This window comes from Moschus berezovskii, chromosome 23 (assembly GCF_049115385.1).
Source record: "Moschus berezovskii isolate FMDL1 chromosome 23, NW_MosBer_1.0, whole genome shotgun sequence".
Taxonomy (NCBI): domain Eukaryota; kingdom Metazoa; phylum Chordata; class Mammalia; order Artiodactyla; family Moschidae; genus Moschus; species Moschus berezovskii.
In genome coordinates, this window is record NC_142482.1 from 61,719,500 (window position 1) to 61,743,116 (window position 23,617).

The 23,617-nt window shown below is 50.8% G+C and overlaps 1 protein-coding gene across 3 annotated transcripts; it reads left to right on the top strand.

The window, feature by feature from the left end:
• The first annotated feature begins 8,922 nt into the window (after positions 1–8,922).
• SERPINB9 (serpin family B member 9) lies at positions 8,923–20,147 on the top strand. Of its 3 annotated transcripts, none has more exons than XM_055406778.2 (8): positions 8,923–9,007; positions 9,745–9,826; positions 10,568–10,752; positions 12,453–12,590; positions 12,904–13,021; positions 14,231–14,373; positions 15,870–16,025; positions 16,235–20,147. In XM_055406778.2, exons 3-8 carry the CDS (start codon positions 10,585–10,587, stop codon positions 16,637–16,639), a joined length of 1,128 nt encoding a protein of 375 aa, XP_055262753.2. In that variant the 5' UTR covers positions 8,923–9,007; positions 9,745–9,826; positions 10,568–10,584; the 3' UTR covers positions 16,640–20,147. The 3 variants fall into 3 exon arrangements, with proteins under 3 accessions (XP_055262753.2, XP_055262754.2, XP_055262750.2); XM_055406775.2 differs by lacking the exon at positions 8,923–9,007 and adding an exon at positions 9,103–9,243; XM_055406779.2 differs by lacking the exon at positions 9,745–9,826 and having other exon boundaries at positions 8,957–9,007.
• Positions 20,148–23,617: the final 3,470 nt, after the last annotated feature.

Genomic DNA, 23,617 nt, shown 5'->3' on the forward strand with positions numbered 1-23,617 from the left:
GGGTCACAAAGAGTCGGACTTGACTGAGTGAAGGAACTGCACGAAATTTCTGCAGCCACACCACGTGTTCCCTGCTGAGACGTGGGGCCCGCGTCAGCCGATGCCGGGGTTCAGGGGGAAGAGTGGTGCGGTGTCCACTGGCCTCCCTGTGGCGTCATCAGGAGCTGGGCTCCCTCTAACCTGACGGTGTGACCCACATCCTCAGCCTGTCTCTATCCGCTGTCTCTGCTGTGCCCAAGTCAGCGCCTGAGCCTTGAGGACAGACAGGCTGCGGAGACGCTGCCCTTGGGAGCGGGCGGGCGGGCAGGCCAGTGGCGTCACTGCCACCCCCAGCCTGTGCGCACTGTCGCCTGACGTGAGCCGTCTGTCCGTCCAGGGTCCGAGGCGCCTGTCCTTCGTCTCCTTCAGGCCGTCAGCAGGAAGCTGTGACGATGGACACAGTGGTCCCGTGTGTTACAGAACCTGTCACACAGCTCGACCTCTGAGCATCTCTTTCTTAGCTGGTCCACTGCATTAAATGTCATCGGCATTTTCCTCAAAACTGTTTTTCAATATGATCTTATTCAAGTTGTTGAAGAGAATTGCCTTATAATCTCCCGTGCGTTTGTTATCGATCAACTTGGAACTCCCGTCCTCATCATAGTCCTTCCCTGGTGGCTCAGAACGGGCAGAATCGCCTGCAGTGCGGGAGGCCAGGCTTCGACCCCGGGTTGGGACGGTCCCTGGAGACACTGGCTTCCCACTCCGGATTCTGGCCTGGAGATTCCACGGCCTCTCAGGGTCGCAGAGCCGGACGTCACCGAGCCACTCACAGTCACTTCCTGACCTCCAGTTGACCTTGTCTGTGACCAGCTCTGGCTTCAAGGAGGTGTGGCCGGTGGGCCTCCCTGGGCCTCCAGAAGGACCCCTGGCTCAGCGCTCTGCTTTCACTGTCTTCAGATTCTTAATAGCGTTGAGCAGAGGGTCCTGCATTTTCATCTCGCACCAGACCCTGCCAACTACGGAGCCAGTCCTGCCGTGGACTACAGTGTTTTTATTGAGAAAAATAGACTTTTTTTCAGATGCTGAGTACCAGGTAAGCTCAAAGCAAATCCTGAGAAATGAAAGATCTTCTCAGTCCAATCTTTTCACATTAAAATATATAAACATTTTGGTCGGGATTTTCCATAGTTGGCTTTTGAACTCCACACAGCATGTGTTTCCATGAGAGAAAGAAGTAGACCAGTTCAGTTCAGTTCAGTCACTCAGTCGTGTCCAACTCTTTGCAACCCCATGAATCACAGCACGCCAGGCCTCCCTGTCCATCACCAACTCCCGGAGTTCACTCAAACTCATGTCCATCGAGTCAGTGATGCCATCCAACCATCCCACCTCTGCCGTCCCTTCTCCTCCTGCCTTCAATCTTTCTCAGTATCAGGGTCTTTCCCAGTGAGTCAGCTCTTCGCATCAGGTGGCCATAGTATTGGAGTTTCTGCTTCAGCATCAGTCCTTTCAATGAACATTCAGGACTGATTTCCTTTAGGATGGACTGGTTGGATCTCCTTGCAGTCCAAGGGACTCTCAAGAGTCCTTTCCAAAACCACAGTTCAAAAACTTCAATTCTTTGGCACTCAGCTTTCTTTATGGTCCAGCTCTCCCATCCATACATGACTACTGGCAAACGAGGTAGCCCTGCGTGACAGTTAATTTTGTGTGTCACCTTCACTGGCCCAGAGGACCAGTTAATGGTTCTAACACCAATCGAGATGTTGCCATGCAGGTAGTTTTTAACGGAGATGAGGATTAAACGAGTCACCTCTGAGTAAGGCAGACTGGCTGCCAGCACGTGGGTGGGCCTGGTCTAGTCAGCTGAGAATGACTGAGGTCCCCTCAGGAAGAGGCGCTTTGCCTCCAGAGGCCTGTGGTCCCAGGTGCACAGAACTCTTGCCTTCCGCCACCTCCTGCAGCAGGGCAGCGTCTCCCCCGTCCCGCCTCTCTGTTGAAACCTCAGAGATCCCCCGGATACGGTGGCTGTCTGCTTTAGTGCCTGCTCTGCCCAGCCCTGCAGTTCCACTCCTCACTCACAGCCTCCCGGAAGGAGGGTGCTGATGGCTCCTGGCAGCTCGCTCTGCCTCTATTTGCAATGTTCCTTGGTTATCTGAGGTCACAGGTGCAGGTGGCATGTTCCACGCTCCTGGGAAGGAATAGTCATCTTCCTCTTCCCAGCCAGTGTCCTCGTGTCAACGTCCCTCTGGCCTTTGGCTCACCCTCTGTGTTCGTGTGGCTTCCCAGGTGGAGAATCCGCTGCCAGTGCAGCAGACGAAGGTTTGATCCCTGGATCGGGAAGACCTGGAGGCGGGAATGGCTACCCCTCCAGTACTCTTGCCTGGGAAACCCCGTGCACAGAGCAGCCTGGTGGGCTACAGTCCATGGGGCCGCGGAGTTGGACACAAAATAGCGACGACTAAGCAAAGCAAGTAAAGTAAAGCCTCGAGCAGCAGAGGTGCTGGTTGACACAGTCACGCCCCCATCCCCGTCTTACCCACCCAGCCCTGCTTTTGTCCCGGGGTGCCTGCAGCGGAGCAGACGGACCTTCCCCACTTCATGGAGTGGTCTCAAAACTGCAGGGCCAAGCGCTTTGCTCTCCACTGGGAAACTTGAGGAAAGATCCCACGCACAGTTCACTTCTGGGTGTGTCCCCAGAAGAATTAAGAGCAGGGTCTCAGACAGACACTTGCAGCCCCTTGTTCGTAGCAGCATTACTCACAACAGCCAAGAGAGCAAGCCTCCCACCTGTCTGACGGACACAGATGGTAACAAAGGGTAGTCTCTACACACAATGGAGATGCATCCAGCCTTTAAAAGAGAAAGGTAAGCCGGACACAGGTTCTAACATGGATGACCCTTGAGGATATGACGCCAAGTGAAGTACACCAGTCTCTGAAGGACAAACCCTGTGTGATCCCACTCACGTTCTTGCAAAACCTCCACTCCCTGTCTTCCACCATCTCCCGAGTTTGACACTCTTGGGAAATTAAAGTGGAGGTAGCCTGGTTCAGGCTTCAGGAAAAGGGCAGCATACCTCTGACCAACTTCGGACCCTGGACCTTGCCTGTCCTCATACCTGCCTGCAAGCATGACAATCGTTACCAGCAAGTCAAGGGGCACTTTAGGTACGAAAGCGCGTGGGTCTAGAAATTTCTTAGCCTCTGGATGTTAGGCCCCAGTCTGAGGAATCTTCTGACTCAAAAGGTGAAACAAACAGCATTGTAACAGTTAAAGAAAAGAACCGGAGCTGCGTTTTTTTCCCAGAGCCAATGATGACATCAGTGTGCAGCCTGGGATTATAAGGGGGAGACCCCATAACCGCAGTGAAGTCTCACCCTTGGGGTGGACGCACAGCCTGGGATCCTTTCCTAGCTGGGAGTCCAGACAGACGTCATTCGGGATTTCCCAGGGATTGTAAAGTCTGGCTGTAGGCTGGGAAGCAGCTTGGTGATGTGTGTGCTGTTACTTCTCTCTGCTGTTTCTACTTCTTTTCTTTGTATAACTGCATGCTGAAATTAAGTTAAGGAATCTGTTGACAATTAAACCTGTTTATTTGTGTGTAAGAAGCTGGAATCAAGATTGCCGGGAGAAATATCAACAACCTCAGATATGCCGATGACACCAACCTTATGGCAGAAAGTGAGCAGGAACTAAAGAGCCTCTGATGAAAGTGAAAGAGGAGAAGGCCAAAGTTGGCTGAAAGTTCAACATTCAAAAACTGAGGATCATGGCATCTGGTCCCATCACTTCATGGCAAATAGATGGGAAAACATGGAAGCAGTGAGAGACTTCATTTTCTTGGTCTCCAAAGTCACTGCAGATGGTGACTGCAGCTGTGAAATTAAAAGACTCTTGCTCCTTGAATGAAAACTTATGTCTAACCTAGAGAGCATATCAAAAAGCAGAGACACTTCTTACTGACGAAGGCTCATCTAGTGAAAGCTGGGGTGTTTAGAGAGCTCATATATGGATGGGAGAGTTGGGTCATAAAGACTGAGCGTCAAAGGACTGATGCTTTTGAGCTGTGGTCTGGAGAAGACTCTTGAAAGTCCCTTCGACTGCAAGGAGATCAAACCAGTTAATCCTAAAGGAAAGCAGTCCTGAACATTGGAAGAACTGATGTTGAAGTTGAAGGTCCAATACTGTGGCCACCTGATGTAAAAAACTGACTCATTGGAGAAGACCGTGATGCCGGGAAAGATTGAGGGCAGGAGAAGGGGACGACAGAGCTCCAAGCAGGGTCACACCTGCCCTGCCCCCGGCGTGCGGCGCTGCGGCTCTGAGCGCTGAGTGTGCGTGGTTCTGGCTCAGAGAGTGCTGGAGGCTGGCGCACAGGGAGAGGGGCTCTCGCCCCCCGGGGCCTGTCGGCCAGAGTCACCGGTGGTGAGCGTGGGGACCAGGCCTGGCTGCTTGCGAGCGAACAGGTGTTTCCGACAGGCGATCACCGCACACTCAGGGTGCATGTGTGCTGGCCCCGCGCGTGCACGACATCAACGCACACTTGACATCACATATATAATTCACATGAAATGTAACTAACCGCAGCAGTTAGTGCCCGGCTGTGGGCTCCTTCGCCTGAGATGCGTCCAGGGATCCCACCTGGGGCTCCCCGGGGTCCTGGTTCTGCTCATGGAGCAGGTGATGTCTGGCTGGGGTGGGGATCGGGGGTGGGGGGGCATACAGGAATCACCTAATCTTCATTGTGACAAGGTCTCCGCTGGGTCTGGAAAATTCTATGAAATCGCTGGTGAAGCATTTTCACTTTCATGTCTACATGTGCTCTTCCCTGTATTCCCCAGGCCAGGTTAGATTCAGTCCCAGAGAGATTTTCTCTGGCTTCCTCCGGCTACCATGATTTCTGCCCTCCTGGCCTGAGTGAGTTGGTGACGCCGTCTTCAGCTGGTGGGCACTGTGCCCCCGTGAAGACAAGCAGCGCGCCTGCAGGCGTTTTTGCTGTCATAACTGAGGGCACGCAGCTGGCCTCCAGTGGGAGGTGCACAGGCAGCCACAGGAGGAGTGGTCATCTGGCCCCACTTGTCAGCGGCGCTGCCTCTGAGCAATGCTGGCTGGACACGCACTCAGCCCCCCTTCACGTCGGAGCCCAGCACAATTCCAGCACAGCGAGGTGTCTGGAGGTTTCTCTGCGGGGCCTAGTGGGTCATGCGCAAAGTCAGTGGTGGTATTTCGCGACAACAGTGGTGGACACAGACGTTTACCAAGCTCCCCATCACTTCTCCCTGAAGTTAACAAACGTGACATGCAGGGTCTTCTGGAAACTGCCCACCAACTCTGTGGAGCAAATAGGTGTAACTGCTGTCAGGAAGTCAGGTTCAGACATTCATGATCAGGAAATACAAGCAATGCTAGCACATGTCTTAAACGCAGGCTTAGAGACACACGTCTGAAACTCTGATTTTGAATTTTAATATTGCTTCTGAATTGTCTGCCTCCTTGCTTGTTTCTGCAGCCCCCTCCATGGGGTCACTCCCAATACGTCCACCCCATGTACCCCAGCCTGTGCGTCCCCCCGACTCCCTGTTCCCGCTGTGCTGGTGGAGGACCACCCTGGGCCCTCCCTTCCCAGCTCTCCGCTCCTGGGCCGGTCACCGCCACCCTCACCGCCCACCAGGACCTCTTACCCCTTTCTGAGTCACACTGCTATTGCAGCAGGTCTGAGGCTCACGGCATTTTACCCCTATCACTTGACTTGCTCCTTCAGTGTCTCTTTAGGTCCAACCTGGTCCTTTCCTCTGCATCATAAATCCACATTAGGACTGAACAGGGATTTTAGAGAGAAACCTCTTTATGAAACTGAAGCTTTCAATCTGTGTAGTTTTCATGAAGTTCCTCGGTCTGGAAAAAACCCTCCCTACCGCCACGCTGAAGTCCCCCTTTTCTGCCATGACACGCAGGGTGGTGGTGGGTGAGACCAGGGAGCTGGAGGAGGGGCCCCGAGCCTCTGACTGGGCTGCAGAGCCACGCGCTCCTCTGTGACTCCTGCATCCTTCATCTCAGCTCCTGGTGCCATTTCGGGGGCTTGACCTCACTGGGGATGGTACTGGGTCAGCCTCATGACCCAGGAATCTCCTGGTTAATCAACGTTTAACCTGGTTAATTAACGTTAACATTTTTAACCGTCAGCCTGATCTGTCTTTCAGTGTTGCCGAACACTGGGACACCTTCCTGGCTTGGGGCTCCTCCTCCCAGCCACCTCCTGTTTCTTTCCAGAAGCTAAAACATTGAAGACAGGGGTGCAGGGAGCAGGGGAGCCGACTGTCCAGCGCTTTATGTGCGGAACCCCGGAACCCCCAGGCGCCCTTCTCTGGGTTCCGTGTGCCGGGTGCAGGCCCTTCCCGATCTGGCCTGGCTTGGATTTCAAGGCTCCTTCCTGCCGCTGTCTTCTCCTCAATCCCCTCCAGGACACATCCCCCCACCCACCACCGCCTCTTTCCAGAATGACTCGTATCTAAAATGCTCTTTCCCTCTGCTTCTGGCTGCAGGAAGAGCTTTCACATTTGTGACAAAGGAGGCAAGAATATACATGGAGAAAAGAGAATCTCTTTAAAAAGTGGTGCTGGGGAAACTGGTCAACCACTTGTAAAACAATGAAACAAGAACACTTTCTAACACCATACACAAAAATAAACTCAAAATGGATTAAAGATCTAAATTTAAGACCGGAAACTATAAAACTGCTAGAGGAAAGCATTGACAAAACTCTCTGACATAAATCACAGCAGAATCCTCTATGACCCACCTCCCAGAGTAATGGAAATAAAAGCAAAAATAAACAAATGGGACCTAATTAAATTTAAAAGCTTTTGAACAATGCAGGAAACTATAAGCAAGGTGAAAAGACAGCCTTCAGAATAGGAGAAAATAGTAGCAAGTGAAGCAACTGACAAAAATTAATCTCAAAAATATACAAGCAGCTCCTGCAGCTCAATACCAGAAAAATAAAAACCCAATCAAAAAATGGGCCAAAGAACTAAACAGACATTTCTCCAAAGAAGACATACAGATGGCTAACAAACACATGAAAAGATGCTCAACATCACTCATTATCAAAGAAATGCAAATCAAAAGCACAAAAAGGCAGCATGTCATGCCAGTGACAATGGCTGCTATCAAAAAGTCTACAAACAATAAATGCTAGAGAGGGTGTGGAGAAAAGGAAACCCTCTTACACTGTTAGTGGGAATGCAAACTAGTACAGCCACTGTGAAGAATAGTGTGGAGATTCCTTAAAAAACTGGAAATAGAACTGCCATATGACCCAGCAACCCCACTGCTGGGCATACACACCGAGGAAACCAGAATTGAAAGAGACAGGTGAACCCCAATGTTTATCGCGGCACTGTTTACAATAGCCAGGGCATGGAAGCAACCTAGATGCCCATTGGCAGACGAATGGATAAGAAAGCTGTGGTACATATACACAATGGAATATTACTCACCTATTAAAAAGAATGCATTTGAATCCATTCTAATGAGGTGGATGAAACTGGAGCCTATTATACAGAGTGAAGTAAGCCAGAAAGAAAAACACCAATGCAGTATATTAATGCATACATATGGAATTTAGAAAGATGGTAACGATGACCTTATATGCGAGAGAGCAAAAGAGACACAGATGTAAAGAACAGACTTTTGGACTCTGTGGGAGAGGGCGAGGGTGGGATGATTTGAGAGAACAGCAATGAAACATGTATATTATCATATGTGAAACAGATCACCAGTCCAGGTTCGATGCATGAGACAAGGTGCTCAGGCCTGGTGCACTGGGATGACCCAGAGGGATGGGGTGGGAGGGAGGTGGGAGGCGGTTTCAGGATGGGGGACACATGTACACCCATGGCTGATTCATGTCAATGTATGGCAAAACCCACCACAATATGTAATTAGCCTCCAATTAAAATAAATTAATTAATTTAAAAAATATTTGTGCATAATCACATCCCCCAGGAAGCCTCACCATCCCTTTAGAAATCTGTCCAGACACTGTGGTTGATGCTACGGACACAAAATCAAGTCAAGGAGAATGAGGCTGTCCTAAGGGCGGTCACCTACCTCGTAGGGAACACGGAAGCTGCTCCATAAAGTCCGTCCAGAGTGAAGTGTCTGGCGGGGACATTCTTGGGGAATTTGTGTGTGGCTGCCACCATCTAGATGTTTTCTGATAACATCTAGGAAGTACCTTTGAGCACTTTTGTTGTTCTCATCACATGTGAGGCACCTCAGGTCGGAGGTCGTGTCCTCAGCCAGGTGCCCAGCGCCCAGCCCAGTGCCACTCTCTGGGCGTTGGGAGTGGGAGAGGCCGAGACGTCCCTGCTATTTGAGCTGACAATCTTCATTATGGAAGAATGCAGCCCTCATGGAGGAAACAAATTGAAAGGGAGAAAGGTTTTCAAAGATAAGGAAAAAGCAAGTGTAGAAAGATAAAGGCCTTCAAAGTTTGGGAAACCTGTGCAGAACAGGGCCATGCTCAGCATTGCTCTTTGTAGGCTGCTGAGAAATGGCATCTGAGTGCCTGCAGTGCCCGCAGGCAGAGCTGCCGGCATGGTCTTTTGCTAACAATACCCTTACAGGACTCACTGGGCTGAGAGTTAGGAGGCCAAGAGGGCCTGACCTTGGTGGTGGGAGTTGGTGCTCTGACGGGTTACCCAGGCCTGCTGGGGTGCGCTTGCCAGACACCAGCTCTGTTTCTTCTCTAGAGCTGAAAGTCCGATCATGAAGTAAAGACTGAAAACACTCCGCATCCCGAGGCCCGGGTCCGCCCACCCTGACCCCGCATCCGGAGGCCCCCGCCGCATCCCCAGGCCCGGGTCGGCGCAGAACCCGAGCTCCCGGGGGCGGGCGGGACCTGGAAGTTGTGGGCGGGGCGGGGTTGCGGCGGCGCCGCCCTTCGGGGCCTGTTCCCGGCCCGGGCCGAGGCCGCTCGGTGTCGGTGTCGGCGGAGCGTCCGGAGCCGCGGAGGCAGGTGAGCCCCTCCCGCGCGGCAGGGAGCTGAGCTGACGGGAGCGCCGGCGGGACTCGGGCTCAGGGCGCGTCCAGAAGGTGGGGACGAGCCGCCGCTGCGCTGCCGCCTGGAGGCGGGAGAGTGACGGCCTGGGTGCAGGATGGGGAGCTGGGTAAGCGGAGCTCTCCGAGGTCACAGGCCTCGGAGGGGCTGAAGGGGCTCTCCGGTCTGGCAGGAGGATGAGCCGTGGCGGTCAGGTGTGTTTGAGCCCCCGGGCTGGGCCAGGCAACAGCCTGAGTGAAGGGTCTCCGTCTGCCGCAGTGGTGGGGATAGGTGGGCAGTGGGGCACTCCTGTTCTCAGGCTTCGAGCGGCCGCAGGGAGAATGTGGGCCAGACCAGACGCGGGGTCAGGGCCAGCCTGGCTGGACAGCTTTAAGGGGACAGGAGGCGAGGCTTGATGGTGGCTGAAGGGGGCTGGAGCGGGTCGGGAGGACACGGGGGCCTCTCAGGGCCTGAGGCCAGCTGCGGTGTGAGTGAGGGTCTCGTTACCAAGGAAGGGTGGCCACAGGTCGCTGGGGGCTGATGGTTTGCCATGTCCGCTTTCAGGTGGGCTGGGGCACCCCGCCCACCTGCCTGACCACCTCTGACCTCCCCTGCCTCTCCCACGACCTCAGTGCTGGCCCTGGCTGCACCCCGTCACCCTGACTGTCCTCTGCTGAACCCCTGTCTTTAGCCCTTTCCTCTCCTGTGTCCCTCAGGACCCGGTTTCCAGCGTCAGGCTCGGTGTCCACTGGTGGCTGTTGAGGGAAGGAAGGAGGGAACCTTCAAAACCTGATTCTGGTAAAAAAAAAAAAAAAAAAGAACTGAAAATTTAAAAACAAGCACAGTGTCTGGGCCCACATTCCGTGTCTGAGGGTCCCTGAGAGCTGGGGAGCGGAGGGCAGGCGCCCTGAGCTGGGTCGGGGTTCAGGGACACTTGCTGACCATCAGGACCCGAGGCCCGGCTCGGACAGACCAGCCGCTGTAGGTGGAAATGTCTCACTTCACAGCCCATCTCCTCCCGGATTCCAGCCTGTCTGGCTTCAGTTCAGCTTCTCAAATATTTCTCAGCCATCAGCTGGAAACTGGGGAGACCTGGTCTGGTTCATAACTGAACATCTCCCAGGGATTTCTCAGGAGTATATGCAAGAATACACGGGGCCTCGTGCGGACCGGCAGAAGGCTGACTAGGCTCTCACGGGGGGTCTCTCCCCTCCTCCTCTCTGGCCCTGTCCGCCCCCTTCTCAGATGGGAAAGGACTGGACTTCACTGCTCCCAGGAGCCCAGCAGAGTGTGTGTGTCTGTGTGTGTGCACCCCCATTAGCCATTGCTGTTCACTCCCCGAGGCTCTCAGCTGCTTGACCTGCTGCCAGGACCACACATAGTTAGTGACCCTAACCTTGGACTTCCTATTAAGATGGAAAGCACCCGTACACGGATCTTGCTCCGTAGGCTATTTTGCGCTTCACCCTGAAAGGACAGTGTCCTGTGTCAGGGGGATGGCGTTCAGGGTTACTGAGGGCCTTTTCTCTCCGCTCTTAGACTCCAGCCCTGGCCTCATGGATGCGCTCTGTGAAGCAAATGGCACCTTCGCCCTCCGCCTTTTAAAGGTCCTGTGTGAAGACGACCCTTCAGGCAACGTGTTTCTTTCTCCCGTGAGCCTCTCCTCGGTCCTGGCCATGGTCCTCCTGGGAGCCAGAGGGGACACTGCTGCCCAGGTGGCCCAGGTGAGCCGGGAGAGGGGCTCTTTCCCGTGTCCTGTCCGCTCGCCCGGCTGCAGACCGCCTGCAGGCCTGCCCGTGGGAGGGTGCGGTGGATGCGGGTGCGGACGCGTGCTGCCTCAGGAGGGGCTGGGGCTGCCCAGACGCAGAGGGCGGAGCTGAGGGCTCCTTCACCGAGGTTTTTCTTGGGTAATTCTTCTCCAGTTAATAGCCTGGACATGACTATCAAACTTTTGTCTTAATACTTTTATTTTTGCTTAGGAAATGATAACAATTGCTTGAGATCTCAGCAGCTGAGCTCTGTCTCAGTTTGAGTACTGATGTTTATACGAAAACTTACAGCTGTTCGTTGGTGGGAAGGGTAGGTTAATAGGTATTTCCACTCAATGATATACCACCATGCTTTCCAGCTGAGTCAGGGGATAAGCAGAAATGTGCAAAGAAGGTGCAAAGGCAGGGGCTTTTTACCTGTAGAGATGCTTAGGTGTGAGTTAGCCTAGATGAACAGCTACTCAGGAACACGCACTCGAGTCTGTCCTGTCATCAGGGAAGTTTCTAGAGCGGACAGAGGAACTTACGCAGGAGTCACCCAGAAGGAGGTGAGGTCCTGCGGTGCACATGGGGCCTCCCCAATGCCGGGCGCCTTCTGTTTCACTCTGCCTCTCTGTTCCTCTGAGAACCCTTGACGGCAGCGATTACTCATCATCATAATTTCCCAGCTCATGTGTGAGGGAGGTGTCGAGAGTGGTTCTTTATTCCTGATGAACTTTAGTATGTATCAGGCCGGCGCAGGAGCCCTAGAGGAGCTTCCTGGGGGAGCCCGCAGGTTGTCTGGGGTGGCGTGGAGTGGGCCTGGCCTTCCTGTGCTGAGGTCACAGGCCCTCAGGGTGCGAACTCCGCCTGGCTGCCTGGCCTGCCTCGGGAAGGGCTCCCGGCCTGCGGGCTGTGGGCTCTGGGCGCCGGCCGACTCTGGAAGCGCGGTCCCTCCCCCGTCACTGTTCACACTCATTTCTCCTTGGACTTTAACACCTTTGTCTGAGTCTCTCCATTTTTTTTTGGTAAATTTTAGAGTTAAGCTGTCCCCGTTTAGGCACACTTGCGCTTTCCTTAGGGTGCGAGATTGTAAAGCAGCCCCTCCTCTGAATTTTCCCAGTCTCTTCCTCCTTTCCTTCTTAGTCATCCTTGAACACAGAGGGGTCAACTGAGGCAGAAAGGCCAACTCGTCTACCCGTCTCTGTTCTACTTTCTCTCTGAATCTCCCCCTCCCCCATGTTGTCCTGCTTCTCTGCTGCTGCTAAGTCTCTTCAGTCGTGTCCGACTCTGTGTGACCCCATAGACGGAAGCCGACCAGGCTCCCCCGTCCCTGGGATTCTCCAGGCAAGAACACTGGAGTGGGTTGCCATTTCCTTCTCCAATGTGTGAAAGTGAAAAGTGAAAGTGAAGTCGCTCAGTCATGTCCGACTCTTCGTGACCCCATGGACTGCAGCCTACCAGGCTCCCCCGTCCCTGGGATTCTCCAGGCTAGAGTACTGCAGTGGGGTGCATTGCCTTCTCCAGTCTTGCTTCTCTAGTATGTACTAAGTCCACACTTAAAAGTAGTGTCCCTTTAGGAATATTTTGTGAAGTATTTGAGAAAAAATGTTGGTCACAAAACTTTTAGAAACTGAAGGGCAATATTGATCATTTAAAATTACTTATCTCAATAGGTGCTTTCCTTAAACACAGAGAAAGACTTTCACCAGGATTTCCAGAAGCTTCTTGCTGAGCTGAACAAGCCTGACACTCAGTACTTGCTCAGGACGGCCAACAGGATCTTTGGGGAGAAGACGTGTGAATTTCTCTCTGTAAGTTCAATCAACAGAACAGTACAAGATGTGATCAAAATGTAGAGTGTCAGAGAAAGACCCCAGAGAACTGACACTTATGAGTATGATTTTTGAAACCTGTAATTCTCTACCTGTACTTGTTGAAATTTGACTATTTCTAAAATGCATTTATCCATTATGATTATTCATAGCTGAGTTCTTACCTGTTTATAAACGCTGATCTTTTCAAATTTAGCAGACTAGAATGACCACCTTTAAGGGATTAATGGTTACTTTAATATATATACTGTTCAGAATTTTGGAAACTCGCTGACCACTCTCCTCTCCAAAGACCTTTAAGGAATCGTGTCTTCGCTTCTACTATGCTGAGCTGGAGCAGCTGTCCTTTGCCGAAGCTGCAGAGCCGTCCAGGAAGCAGATCAACGCTTGGGTCTCAAAGAAGACCGAAGGTCAGTGCTCCATGGTGCCTCCCCACTTCCGCCCCTCCTGCTCCCCACTCCCTGCTCCTCTGCTGTTCCTGGTCTTTCTGATGTTCAGAGCTGTGTTGTCTGGGCCCCATGGACTATCTGAACGTTAATGGACTCACAGAGGTTCTGATCAGATGCTCAGGTTTTCAATAGCAGAGACTTCATTGTGTCCATTCTGCCCAGAGCAGAGTGACCTGCAGGAGCAGAAGCTCACAGGCCGGGCTTCCAGGTTAACGCCTTACAGAGAAGCGTCGTCTCCCTTGGGTGTGTGTCCACGCGTCGGTGACTGCCGCGTCTCTGTAGGAAGGAGGCTGGGGCCGCCTCTGAGCAGGCTCTGTGGCCCTCGTCACACCAGCCTGACCCCCTCCTGTCCTTTCTTGTGTCCTCCTCCACGCCTGTCCCCAGCTGGGGCGACACGCCCGGGCTGATGGTCCTGCAGACAAATCACTGCCCGGGGGCGGGTTGAGCCTCGCTCGCCTCTGTCCCCAGGGTGCCCCGCTGTGGCCTTGGCCCCACGATGGCCGTGTTGGGCCCACGCAGGGCCCTCTGTACCCATTCCATAGGGTACCACGAAGGGCAGTGCTGTTTCTGCTAAGACAGGAGCCAGCGGAGAGCAGGAGGTGGCCCAGGAGGTGGCCTCATGACTTAGCCATCCTTGCCCTGTTTTTCCTCTGCCCTCTGGAGGCGTGAATTAGCAGGGGTGCTCTTAGTTCATTGAAAAGGCTTGACTTGATCTCTGGGGGATAAAGAAGTACCTTTCACGTGCTACCTGACTGTCTCTGAGAATGTCTGGAGGATCAAATAGTGAAACCTTTGCTAGAGGCTTCCAGAAGCTTGTCCTTTTGCTGATGGTGTGCCCTCTGAGCCATTTGTGGGGGCCTCCTGCGACAAGTCCCTGCGCAGTCCTGGAAGGCTGGCTCTGGCTGTGGCCTCTCCAGCCCACCCCTCTGTCTCCACCCACCCAGAGCAGACTTCTCCTTGAGTGATGAAGTGGTTCACGGCACCCACTTTGCAGAGGTCCTGAAGCACCGTGATTGTAAACTCCACCCGTGTGTGCAGGTTCCTTGCAGAACAACCCAAACTGGGAAAATCTGAAACGAGGACTTTGGTTCTAGACTATAATCGGGATTTTCCAGTGAGCCTTATCAAGGGGTTTTTAACCGTGCTTTGTATTCTCTACTTCTCCCTAAGGTAAGATTCCAGAGTTGTTGCCTGCTGACTCCATCAATGCAGAGACCAGGCTGGTTCTGGTCAATGCTGTCTACTTCAAAGGGAGGTGGAGTGAGGAATTCGACAAGGCGTTCACCAGGGAGATGCCTTTCAGAGTAAACCAGGTGGGGGAAACTTCCGAACATCCTGAGAATCTGGTGAAAAAATTGAAAAATTTAGCTTTGTAAGAGCATAAATCATTGGTTAATGATAATTTGAAACTTCACACATTTCTGAATGAAATTTTAAACTCAGTGGTGAAGAACTGAAGGTTTGAAAAACACTTGTTGCCTTTAATCTATTGGATTTTTTATTACTTCTAGAGCTTTGATAATTTGTCATAAAGTCATTGCTGTATGAGTGTGTTCATCCTGCATTCAGCCTGAAAGCTTAAGGTTTTCTTTTAAGTCCAAATTGCTCAGATAGAAAGCAAAAAATGAAGAAGAAATCCAAAGTTAAAACCCCCACAGGTGTTAGGAAAGTGTGATCTGGGTATTACTATGATGGGGGTTGGGGGTAGGATAGGGTCTGCAGAGGGAAAGAATAAGAAAATGTATTTCTTTAATCAATTATTTTAAAAATGAGAATAAATACAGACTTGATTTGCTATTAATTAATCATCATTAATTCAGTAATCATAGCTTTCTAATAATAAAACTGACACAGACCTTAGTCTTGACACTGAGGTTTAATTTCAATTGAGACAGGCATTAAAATAGTTTGTTAACCACTCCCCCATAGCCAGCCCTTATAAAAATACCGTTTTAATGCAATTCAGAAATTTATTGGAGTAAAACCCTTTTCTTCGAATATGGTATACTGTAAATAATCAGCCTTCTAGTTGCAGAGTGGGAGGGGAGCACAGCTAGTCATCCACAGCTGGCATGGGTTTTAGAAATTTGTTTTAATCTTTTTAACAGATGACCTGTGTCAACTTGTAAAACTGAATTTAGTAAGGGTAGCATTTCAGTTAACTTCTGTGTACATAGAGCACTTCTGTATTTTAAAAAGTTATTTCCTCCAATTAAAGTTTCAGAATTGGTACAGTTGGATTTAAATGCATGAAGACCCATATGGTTCTTTTTTTACCGTGCAGCACAGCGTGTGGGATCTTGGCTTCCTGAGCAGGAATTAAACCTGCCGCCCCTACAATTTACCCTCTGGGCCCCCAGAGGACCTCCCTTGCGGCCCCTCACACTTGTCACACTGTTTTCTGAGTCTGTCTACATTCTGGGCTGCACTGCTGGGAAACTCTAAGGTTTCATAAAACTTTTTTCTAATTAAATAGCAGTGATTTCCATCAGATTCTATTGTTTCATTAGATATATTTACTGGGCATCTTTTAGCTCTGGAAATCTGACTTCCTTTCTGGGAACAGCAGAGCACCACGTTTATTTTGCTGAATGAACTGTCTTTCCCAGGCCAGCACCGCTGTGCTGACGACAGGTGCCTTGCGATGGGAACAGGGAGAAGCTGGTGAGAGTCTGTAGCACTAACCGGGACATGGATACCGCTTCCATCGGGGGTTCTGCACACCCCTCTGTCCACCGCCTCTCCCGAGACGGTGCTGCCTCCTCCGATGATCTGTGCCTGATTCCAGGTCGTCTGTTTACTCCTGCAGAAGGAGCAGAGGCCGGTGCAGATGATGTTTCAGGACGGGGAGTTCAGACTCGCCCGCATCAAGGAGGTGCAGGCCCAGGTGCTGGAGCTGCCGTACGCGGGCGAGGAGCTGAGCATGCTGGTGCTGCTCCCCGACGACCACGTGCCTCTGAGCTCGGTGAGTGTCCTGTGCGTCCTTCCTGCCCGGCTGGCCCTCGAGCCCCTCCTCCCCCTGGGGCGCACGAGCTCGGGTACCAGAGCACGAGATGGCACACCTGTCCACCAGGTGACTTGGGGGGGTGGGGGAGGTGGCGCCATCCGTCCCGGAGAGGAGACTCAGGGGTGCCTGACGTTGCTGAATCCCAAAGCCAAATTCTGGCCTTTCAGGTGGAGAAACAGCTCACCTGGGAGAAGCTCCTCGCCTGGACCCAGCCTGACTCCATGAAGAAGAGTCAGGTGGATGTCTTCCTCCCGAAATTTAAGCTGGAGAAGACCTACGACATGGTGTCCGTGCTCCCGGGCCTGGGGCTGGTTGAGGCCTTCCAGCTGGGCCAGGCTGACTTCTCGGCCATGTCGCCCGGCGGAGGCCTGTGTCTGTCTGCCTTCGCCCACAGGAGCGTGGTGGAGGTGGACGAGCAGGGCACAGAGGCCGCGGCCGCCTCGGCCGCGATCGAAGTTGACTTCGCCGTGGTGGACGGGCCCCGGTTCTGTGCAGACCACCCCTTCCTGTTCTTCATCAGACACAATGGCTCCCGCAGCATTCTCTTCTGCGGCAGGTTCTGCTCCCCGTAGGGGTGCGCGCGCTGTGCCTGCCCGCCCTGCCCTCCCTGTGTCCCCGGGGCCTGGGCAGCTCCCAGCCTGAACGACCCACCAGCACACCCTTGCTTCTCCCCAAGGCTGACCCCCGAACGGGGATCGAGGGCCAGTAGACCTCAGTGATTGTATTCGAGACGCAGCCTGAATCCCGTAGGACTGCAGACAAAGTGCTCCGTGGGCACAGACTCACTTCCCGCTCACTCCGCGGGCGTTTCTTTCCGGTTGTGCTGTGTTCCCTTCCTGGTCACCTGCTTGCCTTAGCCTGTTTCCGTATCCACCCAGGCCACGAGCTGTCACTACCGTTTCATAGATTTCCTGGTGCTTGTGCTTTTAGGAGCGTTCCGTAATGCGTATTTATTTTTTTGGCTGTGTAGCACGTGGGATGTCAGTTTCCCGACCATGGATGGAGCCCACGGCCCCTGTGGTGGAAGCTTGGCTTCTTTTTCGTTGACCCACCTGGGAATTCCCTCTTTAATGCACATCTTATCTTTCTCTGACATTCACTGGTCACCGTGGTTATTGCCAACCCTGCGTCAGGCCCAGAGGAAGGAAGAGGAGGGGTGTGGACCTCTGCCTCCGGCCCCTGTGGCAGAGGCGGGCAGCTCTGAAGACCACCAGGCTGGACTAGGCCCTGCCTCTCGGTAACCATGTGACCACCGGAGGGGGCGCACGTTTGCTCCTGTTACTGTACGTCTCTACCAACCACTCTGATGGGAAAAATCACATTCAGCCCTTCAAGCTCATTTCCAATGTCTTCTCTGGGAGTTGTTTCCTTTCCTGCACAACCGGAGGCACGTCTTTGCGCCCTCACTGCCCCTGGGAGAGCGCGATCTCTGACGGTAGCTCTCTGTGTCCTGCCCGTCTGTGCTTTCCAGCTTAAGGCCCTTGGGGATGGGACTGTGTTTTACGTGTCAGGGTGCCACTTACAGTGCATGGATAAGCAATTTGATGATGAGCTCTGTGACTTTAAAAAAAGATTAGAAATCCTTTTTAGAAATTGAAGCTTGAGGCAGTTGTAAAATAACTTAATGTAGCTTTTTGCAACTGTGTATTCTATAGTATTTTTTTCATTTGGTGAAATTTTACATGTTAATGTTTTTGGCATTGTGCTTTGTACCATTTATTAAATAAAAATTATTTAAATTAAAAAAAATAAAAATAAAAAAACGATTAGAAATCAGTTTTTCTAATAGATAAATAATTTAAAAAATTTATTGGAAAAACACAATTTTTTGCTTTTATAAATAATTTTTTTATTGAGGTGAAATTTATAAAACCTAAAATTACCATTTTAAAGTGAAGGACGCACTGGTGTTTAGTCTGTTAACACTGTTGTTCAACCACCACGTTGATCTAGTTCCAAATATTTTTCATCACCCTGTATCCACTAAGCAGTTACTCCCCATTCCCTGCTTCTCCAAACCCGCGGCAACCACCAGCCTGCTTTCTATCTCCATGGATTTACCTGTGCTGGCAATTTCATGTAAGCTGAATCATGCATGACCCTTTTTGTGTCTGGCCTCTTTCATCTCACATAATGTGTATTAAAAAGCAGGGGCATCACTTTTCCAACAAAGGTTCGTGTAGTCACATCTATGGTTTCTCCAGTAGTCATGTACATACGTGAGAGTTTGGACCATAAAGATTGATCGCCGAAGAATCGATGCTTTTGAACTGTGGTGCTGGAGGAGACTCTTGAGAGTCCCTTATACTGCAAGGAGATCCAACCAGTCCATCCTAGAGGAAATCAGTCCTGGGTGTTCACTGGAAAGACTGATGCTAAAGCTGAAACTGCAATACTTTGGCCGCCTCATGTGACGACTTGACACTGGAAAAGACTCTGATGCTGGGAGGGGTTGGGGGCGGGAGGAGAAGGGGACGACAGAGAATGAGATGGCTGGATGGCATCACCGACTCTGTGGACATGGGTTTGAGTGAACTCCAGGAGCTGGTGATGGACAGGGAGGCCTGGCGTGCCGTGATTCATGGGGTCGCGGAGAGTCAGACACGACTGAACTGAACTGAGCTGAGCTGAACGTCTGATAGCCTTGTGCGTCTTCTCACGTGCTTACTGACCATTTGTCTGTGTCTTCTTTGGAGAAAAACGTATTCGAGTCCTTTGTTCGTTTTTCGTTGGGCTGTTGGTCTCTGTGTTGTCAGGTTGTAAGGCTCTTTATGTATTCTGGATGTTAGGCCTTTATCAGGTTTGTGATCTGCAAGTATTCTCTCCCATCCTGTAGCTTATGTTTTCCCTTTCTTGATAAAGTCCCTCGATCCACAGAAGTTTTAATTCAATGAAGCTGAGTTTATCTGTTTTTTCCCTTTTGCTGCTTATATTTTTGGTATCACAGCTAAGAATCTATTGCCCTATCCAAAGTCATGAAGATTTACAGCTGTTTTTTTTTTTCCTAAGACTTCTATGGTTTTAAGTTTTATATTTAGATTGCTAATCTATTTGAAATCTGTGATATGAGGTAGGGGTCCAACTTAATATTTCTGCATACTTCTTTGTGATGTTTTATTGATGAACAATATTTTCCCTGAAATAAAATCTAGCTTTTCCCTTAGTGATTTCTACCCCGCTTTCTGCTTTCAACCTTGGAATTACCTTCCCACGAGAGACCAATCAGTCACCGACTGTTTTCTTCCATATTTCTACTTTTTAAACCAATTAACTGTTTAATCTGTCACTGTTTTTTTGTATTGTTGACATTCAGGAGAAAACGTGACTTGGTTTATTTAAAAATAGACAAGTTCTCAACATTATTTGTGAAACAGTCTGCTCCCCCCAGCCATCTGTTGTTTCCATCTTTATTCTTCCGTGTTGTTGACTGAAAAAACAGCAACCTAAAAACCTGAGTTATGTTTTATTTGGTGGAAATTCTTGGGACTTGGGCCCCAGAGGCAGTATCTCAAGTGACCCCGAGAGCCGCGCTCTGAGGAGGCGAAGGTGGGAGGCAGGCTGTACAGAAGCTTTGCAACAAAGGGCCGCCGGCAGTCGTCAACGTCAAAAATTTCTTTGTAAATTAAAGAAAACCAGACAACCCAAGTTAAGGAATTTGAATTTCGTGTTTTTCCGTGTATGGGGAGATGCGAGAGTCTGGCTCATTGACATCACTCCTGTGCCGTGGGCCTCAGCTCTCTGGGGCCAGGATCCTGTGTTTCCACATCCTGAGTCACTCAGGGCTCACCGTGGGGAGTGGCTGTGGTCTGCTGGCTGCTAGATGGCAGGTATTCTTTCCTTCGCCAGCTCCCGCGGGGCTTACCAGGTAACACTGGAGGCCCGCAGTCACTGATGTCTGGCATCCTGTTTACTGATACGGCAGGAGACATTCTGATTCTCAGTTGAAACACCAACATAACAGTCATTGAAGACTCAAAACATACAAATATTCACCTATATTTTTCTTTAGCATTTTTGTCATTTTATTCTTTGTTATTAATCCACTTTGAAATTTATTTCAAAGTAATGTGAGAAACCAATTTTTTAAAAAAACTTTATTTATTCTTAATTGAAGGATAATTGCTTTACAAAATTGTTTATGAAGAAACCAAATTTTTAAGATAATAAATTTTTTGTGTTTATTAAAAATAGTGAAGATATTAGTTAATTCAGTTTTCTTGAATAAAGACATGATAAACTGAAAGTGAAAATCGTGCAGTCGTGTCTGACTCTTTGGGGCCCCATGGACTATCCAGTCCATGGAATTCTCCAGGCCAGAATACTGGAGTGGGTAGCCTTTCCCTTCTCCAGGGGATCTTCCCAACCTGGGGATGGAACCCAGGTCTCCCACATTGCAGGCGGATTCTTTACCAGCTGAGTCACAAGGGAAGCCCAGGACATAGTGGGATTTCCCCCAAATGCCCTGCGTGACGAGCAGGGAGCCCAGAAAGTGCTTCACCCTTGATGACACCCTGATGACAAGTACGTGAAGATGACAGTTTTCTGACAGCTTGTCCTCGCGGCCCTTCTGTGGGCTCGCGGTCAGGAGTTGGTGATGAGGAATAAAGGTGTTAGGTTCTTGTCAAAACCAGTCATAGGCTGTTGTCGGTAACTCAGCAGTTGAGTCTGGCAGATCAGTGGCTCTGTGGCCTTCTTTCTGATATGTAACTACAAGCGGAAGGGAGTGTTACAAGCGCAAGCAAAGGATCAGTTCAGTCCAGTCGCTCAGTCGTGTCTGACTCTCCGCGACCCCACGAACCACAGCACGCCAGGCCTCCCTGTCCATTCACTCAGACTCATGTCCATTGAGTCGGTGATGCCATCCAGCCATCTCACCCTCTGTCCTCGCCTTCTCCTCCTGCCCTCAATCTTTCCCAGCATCAGTGTCTTTTCCAATGAGTCAGCTCTTCTCATCAGGTGGCCAAACTACTGGAGTTTCAACTTCAGCATCAGTTCTTCCAATGAACACCCAGGACTGATCTTTAGGGTAGACTGGTTGGATCTCCTTGCAGTCCAAGGGACTCTCAAGAGTCTTCTCCAGCACCACAGTTCAAAAGCGTCAATTCTGCGCTCAGCTTTCTTCACAGTCAAACTCTCACATCGATACATGACCCCTGGGCAAAGCAAAGGATAATAGGTGCTAAATGCAGATCATGCAGGGTTGGGGGGCGCAGAAAAGCAAACTTAGTTACAGACATGAAGTTAGGAGCAGTTAAAGCAAAAACAAAAACCTAGGAATGTTCAGGCCTGCTCACCCTTCTCTTTACCTCTCCTCTTCTGCCTTGTCTCTGAGACAGGAGGTAGGTACACAGATACCCGAGAGATTCTTTCTCGTACCAACCATTTCTCCAGTACCAACGGGGTGTCCAGAATTCCATGTACTCACTGCCCGCAGTGAGTGTGTTCTTACAAGTTAAGGGCTCAGGAGGGGGATTCCAGTGCCAATGGGGAGGCCAGGATACTGCATTCTTACCAGCTTGCTTCAGCCTTCCCCTTCCTGCTTTGATAATTGCCAAGAATGACTCACAGAACTCAGGAATGCGCTTTCCATACCATTGTGGTTTGCCGTGAGGAACAGAGCTGCCGAGGCCGGGTGTGGGGAGGGCTGCCCCCGGGCACCATCCTCCACTCGTTCACCCAGCTGGGAGTTCCCTGGGGCCCCTCATTGAGGGGTTTCCTGTGAGCGTGTTGGCTTCATCCTCAGCCACGCGTTTGGCTCAGTCTCCAGCCCCTCTCCCTTCCAAGGAGGTCGGGGGTGGAGCTGAAGATTCCAGCTCTCGGATCACCTGGGTTTTAGGAGCTCCGTGCCAGGAGCTGGGGACAGGGACCGAGTGTGCGCTGTATTGTGGCAACTCCATGAAAACCACCTCTTCAGGAGCCTGGAAAACACGGGGTGACTGGTGATGGGTCAAGTGCTGAGTGAGCACACGCTGGGTGTCCCACTTTTAAGGACCGTGAGTCCCGCCTCCCGACAGAAGGGACCGAAGAGCTCCACGGCTGCCGCATCCCGCTGGCATGGTGCCGGGCACGTGGCGGCCTCCATCGTCCTTACAGTGAGGTCCTGCATGTACAACGGTCTGGGACGCTTAGAAGCTGACTGGCTCGCCAGCGTGATTTTTTTTTCACGTCTCAGAAAAAGTGATCAACTCTCTAGAGATTGAAAGTGAAAGTGGCTCAGTCATTTCCGACTCTTTGCAAGCCCATGGACTAGTCCATGGAATTCCCCAGGCCAGAATACTGGAGTGGGTAGCCCTTCCCTTCTCCAGGGGATCTTCCCAACCCCGGGATCGAACCAGGTCTCCTGCATTGCAGGCGGACTCTTTACCAGTTGAGCTCTCAGGGAAGCCCATCCTCTAGGGATTAGAAGGGTTGTTTTAATACTGGTCTTTCCCCTAGGCCTTTAGAGTCTTGCCTTTAGCTGTTTGATCAGAACGAGCCAGAGGCATCCAAGTGATACATACAGGCCTGGGAGGCAGAAAGGGCTGAAGGGAGAGATTTAATTTTTCTGTTGTTATTAGGAATTCCATGAATATTTCTGCCACACATAAAATGGTGAGATTACTACATAAGGGAAAGTGTTCTATTTTTAATTGTTCTGGAAGACATAAACAGAAGTTTTACAGCAATAATTCAGCAAATGAGTTTCCGCTCAGTAATCAGCAAAGCAGTGACATGCCTCATTGTTCAGTGATGTGCTCACAAGAGCCAAAATCTGCCTAGTATTTGAAGCCATTTCCTCCCTTTTTTTTTAAATTGAAGTGTAGTCGATTTACAATATTGTATTAGTTTCTTGTGTACAGCAAAGTGATTCAGTTATAAATATATATATTCTTTCCCATAATAGGATCAAACACGGATCTCCCGCATTGGAGGCAGATGCTTTAACCTCTGAGCCACCAGGGAAGCCCAATTGATATATAGTACTCTTGCCTAGAAAATCCCATGGATGGAGGAGCCTGGTAGGCTGCAGTCCGTGGGGTCGCTAGGGGTCGGACACGACTGAGCGACTTTACTTTCACTTTTCACTTTCACACATTGGAGAAGGAAATGGTAACCCACTCCAGTGTTCTTGCCTGGAGAATCCCAGGGATGGCGGAGCCTGGTGGGCTTCTGTCTATGGGGTCACACAGAGTTGGACACGAATGAAGTGACTTAGCAGCAGCAGCAGCAGTATTTATATATACATAGTGTATTTATTAGGACTTCCCTGGTGGCTCAGGCGGTAAAGGGTCTGCCTGCAATGCAGGAGACCTTTGTTCAATCCCTGGGTTGGAAAGATCTTTTGGAGAAGGAATTGGCAGCCCACTCCAATATCCTTGTCTGGAAAATTCCAAGGACAGAGGAGCCTGGTGGGCTACAGTCCATGGGGTCGCAAAGAGTCGGACACAACTGAGTGACTTCACTCAGTATATTTATTATCCCTTTTTTTTAAAGCTTAGTTTAACAAAAATACACTGAATGTTGGCTTCTGACCCAGATGTTGAGATATAAAAATGAAAAAAAAGGAGAGA